Raw genomic sequence first — 25,582 nt, forward strand, 5'->3', positions numbered from 1 at the left:
TAAGGTTCTTTCTTTATCGTTGATTTTTGACAGTTTCATTTTAGTGTGTCTTGGAGAAGGTCTTTTTGCACTGAGATAATAAATTGTTCTATTGGCTTCTGTATGTCCAAGTCCTTCCCCAGGTTTGGGAAGTTCTCAGCTTTATTTTATTTTATTTTATTTTTGTGAGGAAGATCAGCCCTGAGCTAACATCTGTGCTAATCCTCCTCTTTTTGCTGAGGAAGACCAGCTCTGAGCTAACATCTATTGCCAATCCTCCTCCTTTTTTTTTTCCCCCAAAGCCCCAGTAGATAGTTGTATGTCATAGTTGCACATCCTTCTAGTTGCTGTATGTGGGACGTGGTCTCAGCATGGCCGGAGAAGTGGTGCGTCGGTGCGCGCCCGGGATCCGAACCCGAGCCGCCAGTAGCGGATTGCATGCACTTAACCGCCAAGCCACCGGGCCAGCCCCTCAGCTTTATTTTTATAAGTAAATTCTCTGCCTCCTTCTCCCTCTCTTCTCCTTCTGGTACACCAATTATTCTTATATTTGACTTTCTGATTGAATCAGCTCTCATAGAGTTTCTTTACTTTTTAAAATCTTAGTTCTCTCTCCTCTGCTGACTGAATTACTGCTATATCCCTATCCTTTAAATCATTTATTTTTTTCCATCTGGTCCGTCCTGTTACCAATGTTCTCTATTGCATTCTTCATTTCATTCATTGAATTCTTCAGCTCCAGAATTTTTATTTGATTCTTTTTATAATTTCAATCCCTTTGGTAAAGAACTCCTTTTGTTCATTAATTTTATTTCTATGTTCATTGAGTTGTCTTTCTGAGTTTTCTCGTAACTCATTGAATTTCTTCATAACAGCTATTTTGAATTCTTTATGTTGGATTGCAATATTCCATGCTTTGGGGTTCGGCTGCTAGAGAATTATATTTTTGTGTGTGTGATAGTATATTTCCTTTATTTTTCATAGTGTTTGTAGATATGCTCTTTTGCTTTCACATTTGAAGTAGCAGACAATTCCCTAACTAAGCTTTTATGTCTTCTTTGGTTCTTACAATTCAACAGGCTGGCTATTAGAAAACTTTCTTTTGTATTCCAAAAGGTGGCGCTATAGCTCAAGTTTGTGGTTTCTTCCTTGCCCACCAACCTTGGCCTATTATCCTAGCACCCACTGTGTCTACTAGGGCGCGCTCTGGAAGATGCTCTTGGGAGCACACAAGGAGCTGGCAGCAGAGTGGAGGGAGGTTAGATTTAGCGCTTGGGGCATTTGGGATGCCCACAGCCAGTGGGAGGATCCTCAAGTGGGGTACGTCAAGAGGTTTGTGGGCAGACTTCTTGCTGAAGTCGTGAAGCAGACAGCAGGAAATGCTCCTTTAATGCCCTTTAATAGTCTCATCTGCTTCTTTCCCTTTTTCCTCCCTTCCCTCAGTCATGGAAGTCCCTCCTCAGAAATCCAGGTGCTGCTGGAGAGAAATGGGTTTCTCCAGCCGTAACTTGCACAACTGGGATAGCTGGGCAGTTACCACTTTCGCTTTCCACCCACTCCATGGGAGAGGTCACTGCTTCACCTCCTCTGCCAGAGAGGTCGCTGCTGCTACTGCTGTCAAAAGCTCAGCCTCTTGCAGTGTCTCGCTGGGGAGAGAGGCCTCCTTAGCATCTGCATCTGCATCCAAATTCATCCTTATCCTGCTCCGATGATGGGCTAGAATCGCCTCTCAGGCAGGCTAGACTTCCACAAATTCTCTCTTGCAAGGGTTGCAAGGGTCATCATAAGGTGAGGGTCAGGGGAAGGTAAGGTTTAGGGTAATGGTCAAGTCAGTAAATATGAGAGTGAGGGTCAGGATCAAGGTCAGGTGAGGATCACATTATAGTTGAGATTCAGGGTCAGTGTGAGGGGTCAATTTGATGTCACTGCCAGGGTCAGCTTCAACATTAGAATCTAGATGAGGGCGATAGTGACGTTGAAGATAAGTATGAGAGTGAAGGTCATGGTCAAGCACAGGTTCCACGTGATAGTCAAGGTCAGAGCGAACATGAGAATTAGTGTGTCTAAGTGAGGATCAGGGTCAATGTCAGAATGAGCATCATGGTCAGAGTCAGGCTGAGAGTCACGGTGAGGGTCAGAGACAGGTTAGGGGTCAGTGTCAGTGAAAGGGTGAAAATCAGAGTCAAGGTGAGGGGGAGTATACATTTCAGGGTCAAAGTCAAGTAGGGCCGGCCCCGTGGCTTAGCGGTTAAGTGCGCCAGCTCCGCTACTGGCGGCCTGGGTTCGGACCCCGGGCGCTCACCGACGCACCGCTTCTCCGGCCATGCTGAGGCTGAGTTCCACATACAGCAACTAGAAGGATGTGCAACTGTGGCATACAACTATCTAGTGGGGCTTTGGGGAAAAAAAAAAAAAAAAGGAGGAGGATTGGCAATAGATGTTAGCTCAGAGCTGGTCTTCCTCAACAAAAAGAGGAGGATTAGCATGGATGTTAGCTCAGGGCTGATCCTCCTCACAAATAATAAATAAATAAATAAATAAATAAAATAAAGTCAAGTAGATGACAAGTGTGAGAGTCAGGTTGAGGGTTAAGGTCGGGGTCATGGTAAAAGTGAGAATGAGGGTCAGATTTAGATTGAGCATCAATTAAGGGTCAGGGTGAGGATGAGGCTCCGTGTCAGGTTCAAGTTTACATGAAAGTCTGGTCAAGGTTGCAGATCAGGTTCAGGATTTGTATGGGTTCAATGTTCAGTAAATCATTTGGGTAAAAGTAAGTGTCACAGTGAGGATCAGAATCATAGTCAAGTTAAGGGTCACAGTCAGTATCATAGTGAGTGTGAGGGTCAGGGTCAGAGTCAGAGTTAGTATCAAGTAAGGGTCAGGGTGAGAATGAGTTTCAGTGGCTCTTTCAGGATTGTGGTGATGATCGGGTTCAAGAGGAGTGCGAACATGAGGTTCAAGTCAGGTTCAGGGGATGGCTGGGGCAAGTGTCAGGGTCTTGATGAGGATCAGGGTCTGGGTAGTGTTAAGATAGAGATCAGAGTAAGGGTCATAGTCAAAGTTAGCGTGAATGTGAGTGTCAGGGTCAGAGTAAGTATTAAGTAAAGGTCAAGATAAAGATGAGATTCACTGTAGAGTGAGGATCATAGTCAGGGTGGTTGTTGTCAGCATCATATTAAGGGTCATGGTCAGTGTGATGGTCACAGCCAGGGTAAAGGACAGTGTGTGGGACCAGTTCAGGGTCATGTTGAGGGTGAGAATCAGAGTCAGTGTTTATGTGAGCATCAGGGTCAGGGGCAAGCTGAACATCAGAATCACAGTCACGTTCAGTGTTAGGGTAAGGTTCAAGGTCATATTCTGTGTAAGAGTCAAGGTCACCTTGAAGGTCAGAGTCAGGATGGGAGTTAAGGTGAGACTCACAGGGACAGGGTGAGGTAAGGTCAGAGTCCGGGTGATGATCAGAGTTAGATTAAGGTGGAAGATCAGGGTCAGGATCATGGTAAATTGAATGTGAGGATCAGGGTCACAATGAGCATCAAGTAAAGGTCAAAATGAGGATGAGATTCAGCAACAGTCACAGTATCAGGGTCAGGGTCAAGGTGAGAGTTAGGGTCAAGATAAGTATGAAAGTGAGGTTCAGGGTCAGGGTCATGGTTCAGGGGAATGTTGGGGTGAGATCATGGCCAGGGTCAGGGTTTGGGTGAGGTAAGAGTCAGGTTAAATATCAGTGTGAAGGTTAGCATCATGGTGAGGGCAAGGGTCAGAGTGAGGATTTCCATCAGCAAGGTTGTAGGTCAAGGTGAGGTCATGATTGATATCAGGGTCAGGTTGAGTGTCAGCATCAGGGTAATGATCAAGGTCAGTGTGAGGGACAGCTTCTAAGTTAGGGTGATGGTGACAATCAAAATTGGTGACTAGGTTGCATCAGTGTCAGAGTTAAGGTGAGCTTCAGGGTAAGAGTCATGCTCAGTGTCAGGGACAAAATTAGGTCTGTATCATGTTTGGTGTCAGGGTGAGGGTCAGGGTCAAAAGTCATCCTAGGGTAAGGTTCAGCATGAGGGTAACTAAGTCAAATTTAGGATGAGGGTGAGGGTCAGGATTAGCGTGAGTGTGAAGGTCTCGGTCAGAGTAAAATCAAATATCAGTATTGGGTTAGACTCAGGTTGAAGGTCATATAAGGGTCAGGGTATGGGTCGGGTGTACAGTGAAGTTGAAGGTGAGGGTCTGAGACAGGTAAGCTTCAGGGTTGAGGTCAGGGTATGGGTAAGGGTCAGTTTATAAATGTCAGATTCTTGGTAAGAGTCAGGGTCAGGTTGAGAATGAGTGTCACGGTCAGGATTAGAGTTGGAATGGGGGATAGAGTGGGGTTCAGAGTCTGTTTCAATTTCACAGTCAGTGTCTTGGTGAGAAGCAGGTCCAGGGTAATGGTAAGGATCAGGTTGAAGGACAGGGTCAATGTCAGGGTGAGGGTCATCGTCAGGAAAGCTTGAGAGTTAAGGTCAGGATCAGGGTCCCAGTGGTAGTAGTGTCAGGATCAGCTTCAGGGTCAAAGTCAGGGTGTTGGTCAGTGTCAGATTGATAATCCAGGTCAAGGTGAGGGTCAGGTTAAGTGTTGGATTCAGGATCAGAGTCGGTGTGAATGCCAGGGCCTTAGTGAGGGTCTTGGTCAGGGTCAGTATGAAGGTGAGGGTAAATGTCATGGTCACAGTCAGGGTCAGGGACATGCTGAGAGTCAATGTCATGGTCAGGGTAGGGTCATAGTGAGGGTCAATTTCAGGGTAAGGGTCAAAACAAGATTCAGGTTGAGGGTCAGGGTCAGTGTCAGGGTGAATGTTAGGGTCACGTAAGGTTCAGGGTTTGGTTCAGCATCCAGATCAGTGTGAGGGTGAGAATAAGAGACAATGTCAGTGTGAAAGTCAGGGTTCTTGGGACGGTAAGAGTGTCTATCATGGACAGGATCAAGGTCAAGTGGGACTGGGTAGGTGTCAGGGTCAGAATGAGGTTAAAAGTGAGGTTCAAGTTCAGAGTCAGCCCTAGGGTCAGGGTCATTGTCAGGGCAAGGATAAGGGCAGGGTTATGGCTGTAATATTTCACCTCTTTTTTTTTTTAAAGATTTTATTTATTTATTTTTCCCCCCGAAGCCCCAGTAGATAGTTGTATGTCATAGCTGCACATTCTTCTAGTTGCTGTATGTGGGACGCGGCCTCAGCATGGCCAGAGAAGCGGTGTGTCGGTGTGCGCCCAGGATCCGAACCCGGGGCACCAGCAGCAGAGCGCACGCACTTAACTGCTAAGCCACGGGGCCGGCCCTCACCTTTTTTTTACAATCTTATTTCTAGTATTAATTCAGATACTGTTGTCAAAGCAAAAGAAGCATTACCCTTCCTGCTAATTCTGGTTAATTTTTCTGCAGGAACAGTAATGGATTTGGAGTACTCACTGTCCCAGTAATTTTAATTTTATTATTTGGACCATCAGATCCTGATGGTTCATACCACCATCTCTGAAAAATCAAAATATTCCAAAGTTTACTTCTTTGTAGATTTACGACCAGATGCTTGGGTCATAGGAACATGCAGTGCAGTGTAACAGGTTTCTGTCCTAAAAAAAAGTTTTGCAACTTCTCAATTTCATACAGCTTATGGAAGGAGTAGAACAGAATTTAGATGTTGAGGTTCTCATTCCACTACAACATACCTGATAATTGGTCATCTTCCTTTGAGCATTTGAGAAATGGTTAGCTCGAAGCTCCAAGGCTGGATAGTTCCCAATTTATGAAAAGCTTATCTTTGCTATTTGAGCCAAAGTGGCTTCTGACCAGTCTTTTCAGCTATATTTCACACAGCAACAGAGTAAATCTCATACTGTTTTCATATGATTCCTCGGTGGTCTCTCTCCTCCACCCGTGCACAGTAGTCTGGGTCTTTTTGCAAATGTAAGGCTATTTACTACTGTCCCACCTAAGCAAGCCCTGTGTCCCCATTAACGAGCTAAGACTTCCCGAGGAGGCCCTGGCTTCCGCCTGGACCACCAACCACACCTCAGAGGACCTCGCTGGCTGGTTCCCTGGGAGGCTGCCGCTCTTGCTGGTCTGGGGCCTCCCCAGGTTTGGAAGGACGGTTAGGGGCACTGAGTTCGTTCCCTTTGGACCTTGAACCAGACTACAGAGGCCCAAAAACCAAACGTCGGAGATGGGAGTGCACAGATCCAAAATGAAGGCTTGCTGGAGGCTGGAATGAGAAAACAATCCCTCTCAGCCCCAAACCTTTCCGGCTGAAGACATATCACAGACAACGACCAGGAGAGCACCCCGCCACCTCCCGGGGCGCGCGCCACGCACAGCGTCTGATTGGCGCGCCCCGCCTCCTAGACCCGCCCCTTCTGCCCCGCGCGCGCTCTGCCTCTGCGCCGAGGCGTTCCGTGGAGATAGCACAGTTGGAGGGCCTCTCCTCGTTCTCCCTAATCGTCCTTTCGTTTTTTAAAACTTCGTGAGCCTGGCCTGGCCCTGGTTCCACCCTAGAGCCCTAAAATAAGAAGGCTTAGGATGTGGGGGTCGAAGGGAAAGGAGGTCTCCTCCGGAGAGTGACTGGAGTAGGTTAGGGCAGCAGGGAAGGTGGGCAGGAATCGCTGCTTCCCAATCTTGGGATCTGGGGATGAGGGATAAGGGAGCCAAAGGTTTTCCCGTCTGAAAAATAAGGGATGTGCTGAGTGGTTCCAAAGATCCCTTCCAACTCTAAATCACAGCGATACTCCGGGGAGGTATTCTGTGGTAGTCTTTAGAGTCAGAAGATCCTACTACTTTCTTCAAGCTGGGATTAAGGGCAGGGGATTGGAAAATTGAGGCGGTTGGACTCTTGATTTCACCTAGTGTAGGATGAAGACCGGGAGACTTCCATCAACTCTCTATAGACAAGTATGTCACAGGACCACAGTTTCTAGAGAGCCTCTATCTCCCTCTTTTTTTCTACCATCCCTCCCCCCAGCACTTTCTCTGTAGTCTCTGCCTGCTTGGCCCCTCCTTAAGCCTATTTCAGTACTGCCCATTGGTTACTTAAGGCTGCTAACCTCTGCTGTAAGGAATTAAATATCCAAGATCACGTCTAGGAAGCAGGGCTGAAAGAAAAGGGACCAACTGCCTCCACAAGTCAGGGACCAACAACCAAAACAGAGCCCAAGAGCAGAGAAGACCGGAAAAACCAGTATCCGTCTTTATTGAGGTTTCAAGGTAGAATAACACTATGAAAGAGGAAGAGCATGAGGACTTGAGGAATACAGAGGCAGGATTTAAGGGTTTCCTGGAGATGCAGGCCTGTCTCTGGGCTAGGAGAAAGGCAGTGGGTGGTTAGGGTGCTCACAAGGACTTCAGGAATGCCTTATATTTGGCCAGGAAAGGGGCAGACAGAGTATTCAGCTCTTGCCGAAGTTCCTGCAGAGCCCTGTCCTGCTCCTGCTGCTCCCCCACCATCTGCTCCTTGTAATAGTTGATGTAGAAGTTCACCCAGTCATCCAGCACAGTCACCATGGCTTCTTCAGAGATAGGAGGATCAGAGAAGACCTGGGGGGTGGGGGGAGATTTGCGCGGGGTGAATGTGGTCAGCAATGCGATTCGGGAATAATCCACAAACTCTGAAATCCTCTTTTCTCTGATTTGTTTTCCCTGTTTCTAATTGTTTCCATCAACTCCACCATTACTCTCCCAGCTCCAAATTCTTCTCTCTTCTCTGCTCTCACCCATCACCAACACTCCAGGCCTGTCCTTTGAAACAGAGGACCTGGGCTTACCTGCTGATTCAGCAGAACATTAAATTCCTTAATTCCTGTGGCAATGAGATCCTTATTAGCCTGAAGAAGGGCCATCTGCCTGGTTAGAGAAAGAAATAGAATTTAAGTATCCTTTTCCCTCATCCCTGGGTATTTCCCCCAATTCCCTCACTCCCCTTAAAGATCCCTGGTGCCCTGCGGGGCCACCTCCCCTCCAACACCTTTCAAATCCTGCCATGCTGAGAGATCGTGTTTCTCCCAGGTTGGCTCACCTTCAGGTCCAAGAGTGCTATGTACGTCTCACCCACACTTTTCAGGATATGTCTGCCCCTCTGTGCCAAGCTAGATGTAGACAAAGTGTCAAGTATAGTCCTAAGAGGGAAACGCCCTGCGTCTAGGACCTGAGGGAGGGTGATAGGTCAACCAGGGGAGGGGAAGGAGGGAGAGGCTTCCCTGAAGTTAGAAAGATAGCAAGGCCAAGAAAAACAGATAAGTGGGGAGACCCAGAAAACCCTGCCTTCTGCCCCACATCCCAGTATCCAGGCTCCAGATGCTAACAAAACTGACATTAACTATATGATGATATATGATATATCACATCATCATAGATGATATATTAATAGCAGCTTACATTACATTTATCATTTGTGCCAGGCACTGTTTCAAGCATCAAATACCTTAATAGGTATTTATCCTTATTAAAAAATCCTATTAGACAGGTGCTGATGATAGCCACATTTTGCAGATGAGCCATCTGTAAGATGTGGGGACTGGACCCTACCAGGCTGCTCTCCACAAGAACAGAGACACATCTGTCTTGTTCTCTACCATATCGTCAGGTACTCAACAAAGCAGAAATACTCTTTTTCTTCTTTTTAAATATTTTCCTAATGTTTTCTCTTTTTGGTGGATGTTTTTCAAATTTCAAAATCACTGTATACTAGCTAAAATAAATGAAACGAGAAAAATGTACACTGAAAAAGTTGATCCTTTTTGCTTCCTCTCCTCACAAAGTAACAAGCATTAAAGATGTGTGAATTTCCTGTCACATCTTTCTCCATTCAAAAACCAATATTCATAGGCACCTACCTATACACTCATAGAGGTTTGCTGATTTGCTTTTTTGTTTACAGCATTTTCTTAATTAACATACAGCAAAATTGACTTCCTTTTGGTGTACAATCTATGAATTGTAATACATAGATTCACATAACTACCACCACAATCAGGATACAGAACATTTCCATCACCCCAAAAAACTCCTTCGTGCTATCCCTTTATAGTCACCCCCACTCCCATGCCTAAACCCTACCAACCATTTATCTGTTCTCCATCACTACAGTTCAGTGTTTCTGAAGGTGTCCTCTAATGAAATCGTATATTCCTTTGAGACTAGCTTCTTTCACTCAGAATAATGCCCTTAGGGTTCATCCAAGTTGTGGCAAGTAACAGTAAGTTGTTCCTTCTATTTGTTGAGTGTGCATCACAGGGATGCACTACAGCTTGTTTATTCGTTCACCCACTGAAGGGCATCTGGATTTTTTGCAGCTTTTGACAAGCATGAATAGAGCTGCTATAAATATTTGTGTACAAATTTTTTTTTTTTTTTTTTGGTGAGGAAGATCAGCCCTGAGCTAACATCTGATGCCAATCCTCCTCTTTTTGCCAAGGAAGATTGGCCGTGGGCTAACATCTGTGCCCGTCTTCCTCTACTTTATGTGGGACGCTGCCACAGCGTGGCTTGACAAGCGGTACATCAGTGTGTGCCCAGGATCTGAACCTGCGAAGCCTCGGGCCGCCAAAGCGGAGCGCGCACACTTAACCACTACGCCCCTGTGTACAGATTTTTGTGTGAACATGTTTTCCTTTATCTAGAGTATAAAATATTTGTTACCACTATGAGAAATAAATAGTATGACCATCTCTCTCAATCCACCCAGGACAGCTCCACCTGTTATCCCAGTGTAATTATTAATAGCGCTTCCTTTAATGACACTCTCAAAAATCTTGATTTGGACAATAAATTATATGGTGATGCTAGTCATGAGGGCCATTTGACCTGCCTCATATGGAGCAAAGGGCCTCACATTTGAATACCTGACATTAATTCGAAATAATGGTCAACACTTAAATAGCATGTACTATGTGCCAAACATAGTTTAAGAGCTTTACACATACGACTCATTTAATCCTCATCCCAACCCTATGTGGTAGGAATTAGTATTATTCCCATTTTACAGATGAAGAAACTGAAGGACAGAGAGACAAGAAACTTGCCCAAGATCTCACAGATACTAAGTGACAGAACTAAGGCCCTCTGATGGAATTCATTCAGAGGTCGGCCTCCAAGCTCAATACACTCACAGAAGCTAACATTTAAAATATTACATGTTTGTTACCCTTCAATTTTTCACTCTAACAGGAAACTCAAAACGTAAAACAAAGAAGGAAAAAAAAAAGTGCTCAGGGTCTATCTCAGCCTCAGAGAGACTCTATAGGTCTCAGATAAGATAATGTGGAGTAGAAGGGTGTTCCAGGCTGAGGAACCAGGGTGTTTTATTTTCTGATAAAGAGAGGGCACTTTTCGCAAATTTCTACTTTGGAGTCAGTACATTGCACTAGATAAGAAGGAGAAAGGGAGAGAGGGAAAAGAAAAGAGGTGAGTTGGGAGGGAGAGAAACACTGTCTTTAGACTCTCCCTCCAACTTCATGGACCCTCTTCCCCAATAAACACACAGGAACTTCTTGCCTATTTCTCTTGTTTTCTGACACTATTAACTGCAATCCCTTAATTTTCTCATTCCTCAGATGTCCTTAGGATCCTTTCAGAAATAATCCTCTTTCAGTCTTGGAGAAGGCTGAAGGGCAGAGAATCCCTATCAGAAGGCCAGAGAGGCCGGGAGGAAAAACAAAAAAAAGGGAAGCTTAACAGAGCCTCAGGGATCATCTGGTCCAACTTCTTCTCATCACGCATTCATTCATTCATTCATAAATATCTTTTAAGCACCTACTATGTGTTATGTACCGAGGATAAAATAAGGAGTAAAATATAGTCCCTGGTCTCACAACAAAGAAGGTACCTAAGGCCCAGAGAAGGACATTGACTTGCCCAAAGTCACCCAGTTAAAAATTCTGTGGCCGCCCCGGGGCACACAACACAATGGTTCCCTAGGTACGCCCTTTTTCCTTCTCCCCATAGCTGGAAGTTGTAGGTCACAGGAATGCAGGTACCTCCAGGACTAGGCGGGTCAAAGGGCCCCCATTACTCCCGCGGCCCAGCTACAAAATGCTACAAAGAACAAAGGCCAGGATCAGCCCTGAGATGTCCGAGAGGTCAGAGAGGAAGAGTCTAGCTCCTGGGCTGGACAAACGAAGACTCGTGAGCGGCTTTCCTTTCGCGAAGGAAGATTGCCCCTCTGCAGCCGCCGTAGCCGAGCGGAAACGTAGTCTTGCCACGTTTCTCAAGTGGGGCCGAAGGAAGAGATCCGGCATGGCTGACGACGCGAGTCTTGAGGCGCCGCTGTGCTCCGAGCAGTTCGGCTCCGGGGCGGCCCGGAGCTGCTGCGCCGCCGCCGACGGGGGCCTGCAGTGGGAGGCCTGGGGGTGGCGCTGGTGGGGGTTCTCTGGGCCTGTCACAGTAAAACCCGAAGGACGAGATGGGGGTGGAGAGGGGGCTCCCGGGACCGCCTCACCGCTTCTCTCCCGGCTCCTGGCCGTGTTCCTGCCACAGGGCTTCCCCGATAGCGTCAGCCCGGACTATCTGCCCTACCAGCTATGGGATTCTGTGCAGGTCAGCCCGGCCGACTCGGGTAGGGGGCGGCATCTAGCCGGGGGTAAGGGAAACTGCGGGCCACCTCTCCCTTTCTATTTATAGACTGGAGAAGGAGGCCCAGAGCGGAGCTGTAACGTGTTCCACGTCACACACCAAGAAGAGCTGATAATAGAATTTAGGCCCCCATACTCCTGCGCCCACTCCTCACCCCACTTCTTTTCTTCTGCAGGCTTTTGCTTCCAGCCTCTCCGGCTCCCTGGCCACCCACGCAGTCTTGCTAGGCATAGGGGTAGGGAACGCAAAAGCTTCTGTTTCAGCTGCCACGGCCACCTGGCTCGTGAAAGGTGAGCTTGGGTCCTGGAGCCTCACCTGTTGCTGATGTCAGCTCTGCCATCTCCCTGGCCCCTTCTTCCTCCGACTGCAGAGCCCAGCCCCTCCTTTGCCCCTGCTAGCGTGCTGGCCTCTAGCTTTAGGCTGCGATGTGTATCTTTGTGGACTTGTGCCTGATTGTATCTAGGAGCCAAGTCTCCCCAGTGCCTAGAACAGTGCCTGGTACCCTGTTAAAAAACAGAATTCTACTGAGTAAATTTTAAAGATCTTATCGGCTTTATTCAGCTATTAATTAGGCACCCACCGCTGGAATACCCTCATCCTGAGAGCCAGCCTTGTAGCGGCACTCTGTTCCCTATACATACTGTTCAGAGGCCCTAAATCATCTGGAGCCCAGATCCCTAAGTTAACTGTTCCCTCCCCTTTACTCCTAGTCTCTTTGTGGAGGACTGCCTAAGAGTGTTATTGGATAAAACTGCCAGCTGCCTGGGGTGCAGGAAATTGATTAGTTCTAGAAAACACAATCTTGTAGTTGGTCCTGAGTAGGAGAGAGGAGGTTCTGGGAAGGATGAAAGGCATTTTAGATCCTCTGATGCTATAAATAGTAATTATAGTAATCGTCTGTTGAATGTACAGCTTTCTGAAAAACCACTAAAAAAAAAATTAGAATTTGGTACTGTGCCATCTAGAGAGTGAAGTAGAGAAGAAAAGGGAAACTTCCACATCGGAAGAGCACATGGCTCTCTCCGCTGTTCTTTGTTTTTCATTACTGTTCCCAGTGCGGATTTAAATCAGACCCAAGGTAAGGCTCATTCTGCTCCTAGCATCAGCCTGGCCACACCTCTGTTGAGCCTCCCTGGATCTCTCAGAGAATCGAGAGGTTCCTGCTCACACCTTTACCGTTAAGACTGAGGAGACTGACCAAATATGAGTCACCTCTGGAAAGAAGCTCTTTCTCTGATGGTACATGTCAGTGGAGAAGTGGTAGTGATCTGTGGCTTGTTGTCCTAGTTGTCTCTTAATAATAATAGTTCACGCAAGCAGTGCTTATTATATGCCAGTCTTTAAATGTACTTGTTCAGTCTTCACAATAGCTCTGAGATGGGTAGTATTGTCATTATCCCCATTTTATAGACAAGGAAACTGAGGCACAGAAAAGTAACTTGCCCAGGGTCACAGCCAGTAAGTGGTAGGGAATGGATTTGAACCCAGAACGTTTAGTTCCAGAGTACACATTTTCATACCACCACACTGTGCTTTATTTGGATCTTTTCTGTTGCTCTCCTATTGGCTAAGTGTTTGGAATGCAGTAGGAGTTAGGGTCAGTAGCTGATGTTATCATGTCATTTCTAAGCCTTACCACCAAGATGTTGCCTATATATGTCCAACTCAGGTTATTAACAAAAAAATAAGAGCACTCTAACATTTGAAAATATCCACTTACTTTAGAGCCTGTTGTTGATATTAAAAGAAGCCCTCTTAATTAGAAAGGATTTTACAAACTCATTTCCATCAAACATGGGAAATTTGTATGCAGAGCTTTATACAAGAAACTCCCTTAGAATTTTTTGATATGGTCGTTTTCATCTGCAGATCTCTTAGTGGAACATGATGTCAGTTCTCATAATTAACAATAGTGGGGCCGGCCCCTGTGGCTTAGCGGTTAAGTGCGCGCACTCCGCTACTGGCGGCCCGGGTTCAGATCCTGGGTGTGCACCGACGCACTGCTGCTCCGGCCATGCTGAGACCGCGTCCCACATACAGCAACTAGAAGGATGTGCAACTATGACATACAGCTATCTGCTGGGGCTTTGGGGGAAAAAAAGGGGGAGGAGGACTGGCAATAGATGTTAGCTCAGAGCCAGTCTTCCTCACAAAAAAAATTAAAAAAAAAAAATAGTAATACTACCAGCAGCTAATATTTTGACAGCCTCCTGTATGCCAGGCATTTTGCACACTTATAAGTAAAATGTAAGTTAATCTCTGCAGCAGCCGTATTAGGTAGATGCCATTATTAGTACGTTTTTCAGGGGGGAAAGCTGAAGCACAAAGAGATTTAGTAACTTGCCTAAGGCAGCACAGGGCCGGGATTTGGACCCAAGCTGACTGACTCCTGGGTGCCACTCGCAACCACCACACTCTTCTGCCAGGTGGGGTTTTAGAGTGGAGCCAAGTACAATTTGTAGATACATGGATCCTTGGTAGGACTCAGAAGCTTCTAGATCTTACAGCTCAGCTAATTGTAAGTGAGGCAGAGAAGAGCAGGTGGGAATTAAGTTTACTAGTCTAGTGGACAGTGCTGACTGCCAGATAATAGGGAGGGTCTGTGTCATTACTGCATCCTAGGGCCAACCTCCGTATTCTGACAAGGGCCCTGCAGCCTGCCTCTCATAAAACAACAGGCCCGCTTTCTGCCAAGTGGCCCTTGTGTGTAGGACGTACACCTGATTGGATATGAGTGCAGTCAAAGGGAAGAAAAATAGAGTCTGGCCCAGTGAGCTCTCTCTCAATCAGTAAAAGTCATCTTGCCATGTTCGGTCACTAAGTTGATCCAATACAAAAATCTTAAACGGAACAAAAAAAATTTTGTATAGAATAAAATGTACTTGAAGAGAAGAGTATATAAGGTGAGTGATAGAGGGAGGAGGCCTGTAAAGCCACCTCAGTGGGTATTGCTTCCAGGGATATAGGAGGGACAGAAATGGAGGAGCAGAGCAGGCCAGAGGGGAGATGTGTCGTACACATGCCGCCTCTGAACAAAGGAGCTGCTGCTCAGCCTCAGCCAATTGTGGCGGTAAGGGAAGGCAGGCCCGGTGTTGCCATGTCTTCAGGTTCTTCCAGAAAAGCTGCAAATCCAGATTTTCTTGTAAAAAGTCCCATTTTTGTTCACCTGTCTTCTCTGAACTTCAGTTGCTTCGTCTGTGAAAAGGAATGAACCCTCTCAAGCTCATAGGATTGTTGCGAAGATTGAAAGGCATAGGTATTTCAGGTGTCCATCAGAGTGCTTAGTGGTCTCCCTCAAGTCCAGGGTTGGGTAAAGATGTCTACTTAGAAGGCCTCAATGCCCAAGGATGGAGGTTGTGGCAAGGGATGAGTACATCTGTTTGCAGTGGAGAATGGGGAAGGCTGGCCTGTGTCCACCTGCATATGTTGTGGGAAGCTCCCAGCCCTCCTTCCTACAAGCTAGTTTCCCATCTCTTTGTATCCCCCACTTACAAGTCCATGCCCTCAGGCTCAAACACATTGGGAGTCCTTTGCCCACTGTATCTGTCCTTTCCTGTATGAGGCCTTCCCAGTTGTTTGGTTCTAAAACAGTTCTTTGTGATCCCCGTTGAACTTAACGCGTGCTGCTCTCAGTATGAGGTATAGTCTAAATCAAGAGTTGGGAAACTTTCTGTAAAGGACCAGATGGTAAATATTTTACACTTTGCAGGATGTATGGTTTCAGTCACAGCAACTTGATTCTGCCATTGTGTCATGAAAACAGCCATAGACAGTCTGTAAATGAATGGGCACAGCTGGATTCCAATAAAACTTTATCTATAGAAACAGAGAGTGCAAGCCCACAGACCACAGTTAACTGATCCTTAGTCTAAATCAGTGTTTTTCATACTGATTGCTGTCTGCTTTTGCACTGGATTTTGAGCCTAGAACCATGACTTTCTGGGTCACTGTTGTATCCCCCATGCCTCCTGTAGTGCCTGGCACAGAGTAGGTAGCCAGTAAGCATTTGTTGTACAAATGAAGGTCTAGCTGATTCTGGAGACTTCACTGACTCTCCCTAGCCTAAGGAGGCCTCTCCCTCTGCCTTGCATCCCCAGCTCTCTGTCTCCAACCTGCAGTTCAAATCTTTTATTTATAGTCTGATGACCACCTGTGAACTCACTACCCAACCTAAGAGCTAGAATATCAACAGTAACCTCTGAACTTTCCACACAAGATTTCCTGCTTTTTTTAATAGTTTTACCATTTAGATATATATTTACCTAAACACCGTATTGTTTAGTTTTAGTTGTTTTAGAGCTTTATGAAAAGTACATTGTGCTGTGTGAGTTGTCATGGCTTACTTTTTCATGCAAGATTATAACACTAGGATTCACCCATTTTGATGTGAGTAGTTATAGTCCACTGGATTTTCGCTGCTGTCTAATATGCTGCTGAGTGAATGTACCAGAATTTATTTATGCATTCTCCTGTTGATGAGCATTTGCATTATTCCCAGTTTTTTGCTATTATGAACAATGCTGCAAAGAATGTTTCTGGTTCATGTCTCTTGGTGTGCATGGGTACATAGTTCTCTTGGGTACATACTGAGGAACTGCTAAGTCTAGGTACTTCTGACCCCATTGTACAGCTGTGTCTATCCAGAACTTACCTTACTAGACTGAGCTCCCAAGAGCAGTGACCCAAGGTGAATCAGCCATTTCAATGCCAGGGTCTGCTAGGCCCCACAGCCCCCAAAGCTCTTCCTTGTTCTCACCAGTGCCTCTCTCCCCCAGATTCAACTGGCATGCTGGGCCGCATCGTCTTTGCCTGGTGGAAGGGGTGAGTTTGTCTTCCCAGTCAGCAGACTTCCAGCTACTCTCCCCAGACAGGTCATGTCTGTTTCAGTCCTGGCTGTATTTTCAGCTCCCCCTCTCTCCTACAAGTCTCCAGGGGAGGGGAGATTTAGCAATTAATATTTTCAGAGCTAAGGAGTCTTTAGTGAGTGCCCAATCCCGGTGGCTTGCCCAGAGTCACCTACCCGTGGAGCCAGAGCCTTTGCTGTGATCAGATCTGCCTTCAAGAGCACCGATTTGCCACTCTGATGCCCATCACGGAAAAACACAGAGAGCCACAAGGCTCTAAGTTTGCATGTTGAAAAAGAAGCCTGAAAGGGACAGTGCTTAATCCAAAAGGGATAACTTTACTCCAGAGGCTACTTTGGTGGCTCAGACGCTTGGTTGGACTTTGCTGAGCTGAGTAGGGAGTGGGCTTGGGCAGGTCATCAGGATCCTTGTTCCACATGGAATCACTGTCATTATTTATCTAGAAGGGATTAAGGATCTTGTGCTGCCTGCTTCCTCGAGTCAGTACTGGGCAACCTCAAGAGTGACTTAGTATCTGCCATTGTCATTGTGAAGTTCAGTGACATAGTTTATGCAAAGTGCTTAGCACATTACATGGCACATAATAAGTAAACACTAGGTGCTAGTAACAGCTCTATGCCTCACAAGCTGTCTGTATGTATCAGCCTTAGAACAACTTTGTAGAGTAGGATTAAATGTGTACATTTTACAGATGGGAAGCAAACCTAAAAGAGAGAAGTTACTCACCCAAATCACATAGCTTGTAACTAGTGAGATGGGATTTAAGCTTAAAGCCTGTACTTTTTCTGTAGTATCAGGCTGCTTTATTGGGTAGAGCCCTAGACCAGACCCATGTGTTCTAGTCCTGCCCTTGCCATATATTTCCTCCAGAGCTCCCCATGTGTGTCCCAGACCTCACCAAGGAATGCTCTGTTTCCCTCCGGGAGATTGCAAATTAAGAGTTAGGGCTAATGCTGCAAATTCTCAGCTGGGCTGGGGGCGGCAACATCTGCCACTGGAGTCGTGGAGAAGTGGTCCCTGGTATTTGTGCATGGGCCAGGGAGTCACTCTGCCTGGCAGAAGAGGCAGCCGTCGTCTTGTGTAATAGAAATATCCTAGGCTTGGATGTCAGAGCCTGGCTCCTTCTCTTGGCCTTTTCCCCCCACTCTCCATGTAATCTGAGGGAAGTCATATGCCCTCTCTGGGCTAGTTATCTGTAAGATGCAGGGCTTACACTAAATGTATTGGTTACCAGTCCAAAATACATGCACTTCTTGCTGGGTACCCTTCATGAGCAGGAGGAAGTAGAGGGGAGATGGCAGAGGAACCCAGGGAGACCCTCTCTCAGAAAAGGGGCAAAGGTGGGGAGCAGCCACAAGACAATCAGTTTTTTTCCTTGGTGCATTATGGGTTAGTAAGGGGGAAACACTAAGTGACCACTGAAAGTCCTCCCAGCTAATGACGGCATTTCAGGCAGCAGTGACAGTGTTGGGACAGATCTGGCTTGGGTATGGGTTTTCCTGAGACCTTTGGACCTTACCTCAGCTTAAGGATGGCCTGCACTGCCCACAGGATGTGTTTTCTCCTTAAATCCAAATTGTAAACCAACGTCTCCTCCCCAACAGGAGCAAACTGGACTGTAATGCCAAGCAGTGGAGGTGAGGAGGGGCTGGGACAGAGGGGAGGAGAGTCTTCTATTATAAGGGTCTCTTACCTCTGACCTCTAACCTCTGATCCCCTCCGCCAGGCTTTTTGCTGACATCCTCAATGATGTAGCCATGTTTCTTGAGATTATGGCTCCCGTATACCCCATCTGTTTCACCATGATCGTCTGCACCAGCAACCTGGCCAAGGTACCTACCTCTGGGGCACCCCTATACCCTAGATATCTGCCTTGAGCCCTGCCTGGACCTTGTGTTCAAGGCGCTTCTAGAAGAGTAAAAAAGTTCAGGTGTGTCTACTTGGACCCAATTATATGATCTTCCTCCAGCCCAAGAGCCTCCACTGCCTCAGGTAGTCAGGCGAGGGCAGTGTCTGGAGCCGCAGTTCTGGTGAGGGAGATCTGAGCTGAGAGAGAAGTGGTGGCCCAGTGTCAACATCTTGAGACCAATCCTCTAGCTATCTTTCATCCTTTCCCTAAAATATTTATTGGGTGCCTACTGCAAGTTTGGCACAGAGTATGGGCCCTCTTGTCTTTGAAAGAAGGCCACACATAAACAAATATTTATAGAATTACAGCTACAGGTATTCCAGATGAGAAGTGGAGGGGGCTGCAAGAAGGTTCAGCAGCGAATCTGGCTAGTCACAGGAGGCGGGAAGGCCTCTCCTGGGGCTGGGTCTTGAAGAATAAGGTGCAGGGTGGGTGTTCTGAGCAAAAAGAACAGCGTAGGTCAAGGTCCGGTGGCCAGACAGAGCACAGACTGGACAGTGAGGCTGGCGGGGCAAGTGGGGTAAATGCGAGCTCTTCTCTGCCAGGCCCTCACCCTCATAGTTTCTTCAGGTTGGCCTCATCCAGTGGGGATGCTGAGGTCTAGCAAGGTTCAGTAAAGAGCTTAGCCTGTCTTCACCACAGGGTTAAGTACCTGGCATAGAGTAAAAACTCTTCAGAAGACAGGTAAGATCCATCTCAAAGGCCCGTCTGCCTGTTCAGAATCACTTTAGAGCGGTGTTTCTCGACAGGGCACTACTGACGTTTTAGATGCAACAGTTCTTTGTGGTGGAGGACATTTAGCTTCCCTGGCTCAGGCACTAAATGCCATGAGCAACCCTACCCCCCCGGGGCAGGAAACCCCAGAGAAAACCACTACTATAGCTGTGGACCAGGGATTGTGACCTCTGCCTAAATTCTGCACTAAACTCCACCTTTGAGGCCTCAGTCTCTTCATCTGTCAAATAAGGAAAGAGAACAGGGCTATAATCTTCCTTCTCCCCTTCACCCCCAACCCTCTCTGGAGTTCTAGTCTCCATGACGAGCACCTCTGTCCCACAGGTACACCAACCAGAAGCCTGGCTGTCATCCATGCCTTCTCCTCCCCCCTCACCTATCACCCTTAAATAAACCTCCATTCAGTTCTGTTATTTCCCTCCTAAATCTCTCCAATCTGTTCACTTCTTCACCTCCATGTCACCTGGTCACTCCTGACTGCTGCAAAAGCACAGTTACTTCCTAGGTAGTCCCCCTATTTCCAGTCTCACCCCTGCTCAGTCCTCAGGGCAGCCTAATAATCCTTTTAAGAGTGGAAATCAAATCAGGTCACTTTCCTGCCCTCATTGCTCTTAGTATCAAGACTTTAACACGGCTTGCAAGATTCCATGTGATCAGGTCCGAGCCAGTCACTCCAGCCTCGTTTTGCACCACATTCCTCTTACCTTTGAACAAACTCTGCCTATATAATAACTAGTTTATCATCTGTTGATTTTTAAGCTTCATGAGGGCAGGGGTTGTGTCTGAATTATATCACAGCACCTAAATCTGTGGCTGGCATCTAAGAGATGTGGTAAATATGAGATGAGTGAAGGTGATCAGTAATCCTCATCAATGAGCTTTACCATCCTAGATCTCAGAGGGGGAGATCCAGGTGCCTGGGAGGTCGGGGCCAATGGTGTGGGTTTTGAACTGGCCTGGAAGGCTTGGACAGGCCTCAACTAGGGCAGGAAGAGAGTGGAGTTAGTCACAGGCAGGCAAAAGTTAAGCATAAAGTTAGAAACCAGATTGGGCCTGGGAGCTCAGCAACAGGGAGGGTACAGCCAAAGTAGAAATTGGAGGCTGGGGAAGTTGTGGGCTCAGAATGGTCTTTGGGCCTCCACCTTGGGGAAAGAAATTGAGTTTCCTTGGGGCCTGGTCCACAGGGTGGTATGGCAGGCAAAACTTTAGTTTAGTTTTCTCCTGGAACAAGACAGGAGGTGGGCCTAGTGGACGTGCAGGGTGAGAACACGACACCAAGGACGGCATTCAGGGTTTTGCTCTGTGGTGGCCTAATGCTTGGTTTTCTCAAGCTAGTGTGAGCCATTTGCTTGGCAACTGTGTTGCCACAGCTCATGGCTGCTCTGACCCTCACTCTTCCCTTTCCCCACCAGTGCATTGTAAGCGTGGCTGGCGGGGCCACCCGGGCTGCACTGACCATGCACCAGGCCCGGAGAAACAACATGGCCGATGTGTCAGCCAAGGATAGCAGTCAGGTGAGCAGCCGGTATTAGAAGGATAGTGTGGGGGAGAATGGGGGGACATCAGGCCAGGCCACAATTTGGGATTATGGAGAGAAGCACCTGAGTGCTTCTGGGGGTAGGAGTAGGAGACACGCAGGAAGAAACGTCGGTGCTGCCCCAAGCTCTGACTCTCAGGATAGGTAGTCCGATGTGAGGACACGGGCTTTGGTGGCAAGTCTAAGCTGATCATCTTAGCGCCTGCCTGCTGCCCATGTGCCTGAGAGTGAGCCCTTGCCCTGGCCCTCGCCCACTGTAGGCTAGAGCCACACCCTGGGAGGTGGGTGTTCTGATCACATGAGGCGCACATGTTAAAGCACTTGGCAAGTCAAAAAGTGCTCAGCATGTGAGGTTGCTGGGGTCACTGGGCAAAGGCCTCCACTCAGCAGTTTAGCAGGCTCTCTGGCAGCCCCTCAGCTGACCAAGGGAGCCTGCAGTAGGGGTGGGGACACCCCTAAGGCTGAATCTTACAGGTATTAGATCCCCTCCTAAGCCCCCATGCTAAGTGTTTATGTGCACTGCATCATTTAACTCTCACACCAACCCTATGAGGTAGATACTGTTGTTATCCCTGTTTTACAGATGGGGGAAGTGAGGCCCAGGGAGGTCAGAAGTGTGACATGGTTTTCTTTGACACTGAAGCAATTTAGAAATCTCTGTTCTGTCCAGTCCTACTTTCTGGCCTTCTCTTATATTGTTTTGTTCAGTTTCTAAATAGAACTTCATTTGAAAAAAAATTAAGATTCACTCCTTTCAATAATATTAACACAAGCTAATATTTATTAAGTATTAACCATGTGCCAAGTATTTCATTTCTGTGAACTCATTAAATCCTTACAATGGTCTTGTGCAGGAGGTATTCATTGTTGCTATTCTACAGATGAGGAAATAAGGCATAGAGAGCTTTGGTCTCCCTGGGTACTTTTGGGCACGTCCCTTCTCTCAGGAAGTGGTTGGACTAATTCTTCCCCGTTATCTCCTCCATAGGTGGTTAGGGAGGGAGAAATAAGTACAATCCAGGCCATAGTCTGTAGGATCTCCCAGCTTCATGCCTGTTGTCTCTCACCTGCTCTAACTCCCAGCCATCCCCCCACCCTCAAGCTGTATTTTCCAAGGCCCCAGGGCTTCCTCAGTCCACAGAGACGGTAACATATCACAGGAGCAACCCAGGACGTGTGCTCAGTCCTGCAGCAGGCCCCTGCTTTCTGCTGATGTTGCTTTGTTGCCACTTAATGTGGCTGCCAGAAATGACTGTTCCCACCTAGGGGAGAGGAGGTTCCTCTGCTCCTGAGCTCCCGAGGCCCCTGATCCCCAGTTTACTGTCACACCCACAGCCTTTATTTCCATGGCCCACCCCCTTGCCAGGATGGCTGAGTAAGAAGAGCCCTCCATTCTCAGGCCCACTCTGCCAGGACCAACTCTCCTGAGGACCCCATAGTCAGGGGCACCGATCCAGACTCCTCCCTCATGATGAGTCGGGAGCAGGTGGCCTGGGGTCTTTTCCCCTAGGGTGAGCTCAGTCAGGCCATCTTGGGCCATCAGAGGGATCTAATAACACTGATTCTCAAGGGAAGAGGTTTAGATCTTATACCTTTCTTCCTGGGTGGTTCCTTGACCCCTTTGCAAAAGTGCCTGCCAGTTATTGCATACCAATGGGCTGGTGGTGATCAGCCTTTTTAAACCACCAAATAAAAGTAGTTCCACGCTCTATGGACATTCACTTGCCTGAGTGTAGGGCTACTCAGGTGACTTGCAAAATGAAGACATTCCAACAGCATTGCATCTACCTGGGCAGAAAAGCAGCTGGTATCTTAAATGACAGCTCACTCAACAAAAATATTAAAAATTTATTAGGCACCCTCATCAGTGTAGGGAGCCTGGGGAGGTTCCAGAGGAGGGAGGATTGTGGTGAAAGGCACTCAAGGATATTTAGTCTAGCCTGGAGGGGAGCCTTCCAATTCCCAACCCCTCTGCCATTTTCCAGGAGACGCTGGTAAACCTGGCAGGACTCCTGGTCAGCCTCTTGATGCTTCCTCTGGTGTCAGATTCCCCTGGGTAAGCTGGGATTAAGGGCGGGGAGGAGGTGCCCAGCTAGGCCTCTGCCCCCACTGACCACCTCACTCTGTCACCCCAGCTTCAGCCTTGGTTGTTTCTTCCTCCTCACTGCCCTCCACATCTACGCCAACTACCGGGCAGTCCGAGCCCTTGTCATAGAGACCTTGAACGAGGGCCGGCTCTGGCTGGTCCTGAAGCACTTCCTTCAGAGGGGAGAGGTTCTTGGCCCCACTTCAGCCAATCAGATGGAACCACTGTGGACAGGTGACCCAATCCCTTGGTCTCAAGTTCTGTGTCTCCCAGTGTCTCCCCCTGCCTGGACATCCTGACTCCAGCTTCCCACAGGTTTCTGGCCATCTGTGTCTCTATCTTTGGGGGTCCCCCTACACTGCTTGATCTCCAGGTGAGTGGCCCAGTGTCTCCCACCTACTCACTACTCCCACTCCCCACACATGCTCATTATTCCAGTTACACACTGGCCTCTCCTAACCAGGCCCCACCTCTCTGCTCTAGGTTCTTTATCTCTACTGAACAGACTTGGGGGTCAGTATGGGTGCTTGAGGGCAGCAGATTGTATGACACAGAGTAGATATAATGGATGTATTTGTTGGATGAAGGAGGAAAGGGTGGATAAGGAAAATGGAGGACTGGATGCAGGAAGAAAGGAAGGATGGATGTGGGGTGCCTGGGTCATGACTGAGGGAGAGCTGGGAAGTGGGTGAAGGACAGATGAAGGATGGTCAGTTATGGTTAACAGGTAGCTGTTCAGTTGACTGGGTGGTTGCTCCTACTTTTGCTTTCTCCTCCTCCACTGCACTCTCTTTCCTTCAGTGTCTTTGAGCTGCAACAGCTGGTTGAGGGGCACCAAGAACCCTACCTCCTTCACTGGGACCAGTCAAAAAGTAAGTGTGCCACATTCTCCCAGCCTTAGACTCGCCCTCCTGGGTTCAGCTTCTCATTCCTCCAGCTTCAGGGCCCCAAGCCCTGGACAGTTTGGAGGCTGCCTGGTGTCCTGGAGTGAGCTCTGGACAAGACTTGACACATTCAAATCATAGCTGCATGCCCCAATGAAATTCACTTTATCTCTCTGTAAAATGGAACTAACAATACCTGCCTTAATACCTGCAGTGTTTTTATGAGAATCAAAAAAGGTATGTACAAGCACTTTGTACATTGCAACACACTTACTCATAGAGTATGACCTTGGGTTATCCCTGAGGAGCCACTTTTCTCTCCATCTGGGGTCACCACTTGAGGAAACAAGTACTCGAGTTTCCTGGTCTGCTAGTTGTCTGTTAAAAGGTGCTTATTCTTGGGCTGGCCTGGTGGCATAGCGGGTAAGTGCACGCGCTCTGCTGCAGTGGCCCGGGGTTCAGATCCCAGGCACACACCGACGCATCGTTTGTCAGGCCATGCTGTGGCGGCGTCCCATGTAAAGTGGAGGAAGATGGGTGCGGATGTTAGCCCAGGGCCAGTCTTCCTCAGCAAAAAGAGGAGGATTTGCGGATGTTAGCTCAGGGCTGATCTTCCTCACCAAAAGAAAAAAAAAAAAGGTGCTTATTCTCACTAGCCATTAAAGACATGCAAAATGAACCAACCTCAGTGAGCTGCTGTGATGTTGTATTTGGAAGTTGGGCATTTCATTGTGTCCAGAGCATTGGGGAGCAACATGAGATGAAGTTGGAAAGGAAAGGGTGAGAGATGGCCTTCCATGCCAGGCCAAGGCCTCTGGGGGCAGACAGGGATGAAGCAGGGTGGCAGGGTTGAGAGTGTTTAGGGAGGTGGCCCTTCCCTGGTACCAGTCTGTCCCTGGGTCTCTCCAGACCATGTACAGGTAGTTCTGAGCCAGATGGCAGGCCCTGAGACCGTCCTGAGGGCCGCCACACACGGGCTGGTGCTTGGAGCTCTGCGGGGAGATGGGCCCCTCCCGGGAGAGCTGGAGGAACTGAGGAACCGAGTACAGGCAGGTAAGCACCTCCCAATCTAAACCAGATGACTAGAAGTGGGGTGGAAAAAGGAAGGACTCCCTGTTCAGCTTGGAGATCTGAGAGCTTCTGGGTCACCTCCCCCCACCAGGTCCTGAGAAAGAGAGCTGGGTCATCGTCAGGGAGATGCACCGAGTGTTGGACAAGCTATTCCCAAAGTTCTTGAAAGGTAACAACATCCTTCAGCCCTATGGCTTCTTGGCCTCTGAGGCCTTCTGCCCAGGAACCCTGCCTCCCCATCCCCACCCCTCCACCTGGGAGGTGGAGGACTACGGTTCTCTCTGTGAGCTTAAGTCTGGGCCTCAGTTTCCCTGTCTGCAGGATAGGGAGGTTAGGATGGTCCCTGAGGGCTGTGTCAGTGTTGACGGTTTGTGTAATCCCAGTTGGCATTGAAGAACTGGTGGCAAGGGGAGGCTCCCAGATTACTGATGATGGTCTTTTATTTGGCACCTACTCTATTGTACCCCTTTTCCGTGTGCTAGCTCAATGAATTCTTGCTGCAACCAAATGAGGTTTTAACCTTATTTTACACCAGAGATTACCCAGGAGAAGCAAGGGGAGCCTAAGCAGTGCACAAAGCTGCGCCCGGCCTGTGCCGCTCCTCACCCCCCTCCCCAGGGGCAGCCCAGAGTCTCCTCCCCAGCAGTCCCAGCAGCACCCCCATGACCTCTCCCCAGGATTGCAGGATGCGGGCTGGAAGACTGAGAAGCACCAGCTAGAGGTGGATGAGTGGAGGGCCACATGGCTCCTGTCTCCAGAAAAGAAGTTCTCATGAGCAGCCCAGACAGAGGTCCAGGTCCCAGGACAGGAGCCTGGAGCAAGGACACTTTGGCCACAGCAGAACATGGGAAAGGCAGCTTTATTTTTGCTTAGGGGAACTGCGTGGCAGGTTGGCCAGGGCCTCAGAGGAAGTGACTGCCAGTCAGATG

General features: G+C 48.0%; 2 protein-coding genes across 4 annotated transcripts; one reads left to right on the top strand and one right to left on the bottom strand.

The window, feature by feature from the left end:
- Positions 1-7,164: 7,164 nt before the first annotated feature.
- On the bottom strand, positions 7,165-11,976 carry AHSP (alpha hemoglobin stabilizing protein). Of its 3 annotated transcripts, none has more exons than XM_058569531.1 (3): positions 11,882-11,976; positions 7,762-7,840; positions 7,165-7,534 (listed from the first exon to the last, which is right to left on the bottom strand). In XM_058569531.1, the coding sequence occupies exons 2-3, from the start codon at positions 7,834-7,836 to the stop codon at positions 7,331-7,333; spliced, it is 279 nt and encodes a 92-aa protein (XP_058425514.1). In that variant the 5' UTR covers positions 7,837-7,840; positions 11,882-11,976; the 3' UTR covers positions 7,165-7,330. The 3 variants fall into 3 exon arrangements, with proteins under 3 accessions (XP_058425514.1, XP_058425512.1, XP_058425513.1); XM_058569529.1 differs by lacking the exon at positions 11,882-11,976 and adding an exon at positions 10,972-11,060; XM_058569530.1 differs by lacking the exon at positions 11,882-11,976 and adding an exon at positions 8,013-8,151.
- RUSF1 (RUS family member 1) lies at positions 11,063-25,443 on the top strand. Its single transcript, XM_058569527.1, has 13 exons — positions 11,063-11,530; positions 11,742-11,856; positions 16,342-16,387; positions 18,036-18,068; positions 18,158-18,263; positions 20,488-20,589; positions 22,598-22,668; positions 22,748-22,932; positions 23,014-23,071; positions 23,500-23,570; positions 24,492-24,635; positions 24,745-24,822; positions 25,331-25,443. Exons 1-13 carry the CDS (start codon positions 11,063-11,065, stop codon positions 25,426-25,428), a joined length of 1,575 nt encoding a protein of 524 aa, XP_058425510.1. The 3' UTR covers positions 25,429-25,443.
- The last annotated feature ends 139 nt before the right edge of the window (positions 25,444-25,582 follow it).

The sequence above is a fragment of the Diceros bicornis genome, chromosome 26, assembly GCF_020826845.1.
Source record: "Diceros bicornis minor isolate mBicDic1 chromosome 26, mDicBic1.mat.cur, whole genome shotgun sequence".
Taxonomy (NCBI): domain Eukaryota; kingdom Metazoa; phylum Chordata; class Mammalia; order Perissodactyla; family Rhinocerotidae; genus Diceros; species Diceros bicornis.

Excerpts from the sequence above, each read along its gene's own strand:
- AHSP (XM_058569531.1), bottom strand. The coding sequence starts at position 7,836 with ATGGCCCTTCTTCAGGCTAATAAGGATCTCATTGCCACAGGAATTAAG. Across the intron at positions 7,535-7,761 it reads ATGTTCTGCTGAATCAGCAG|GTCTTCTCTGATCCTCCTAT; the intron begins GTAAGCCCAGGT and ends CCCACCCCCCAG.
- RUSF1 (XM_058569527.1), top strand. The coding sequence starts at position 11,063 with ATGTCCGAGAGGTCAGAGAGGAAGAGTCTAGCTCCTGGGCTGGACAAA. Across the intron at positions 18,264-20,487 it reads GCACCAGCAACCTGGCCAAG|TGCATTGTAAGCGTGGCTGG; the intron begins GTACCTACCTCT and ends TTTCCCCACCAG. Across the intron at positions 20,590-22,597 it reads CAGCCAAGGATAGCAGTCAG|GAGACGCTGGTAAACCTGGC; the intron begins GTGAGCAGCCGG and ends GCCATTTTCCAG.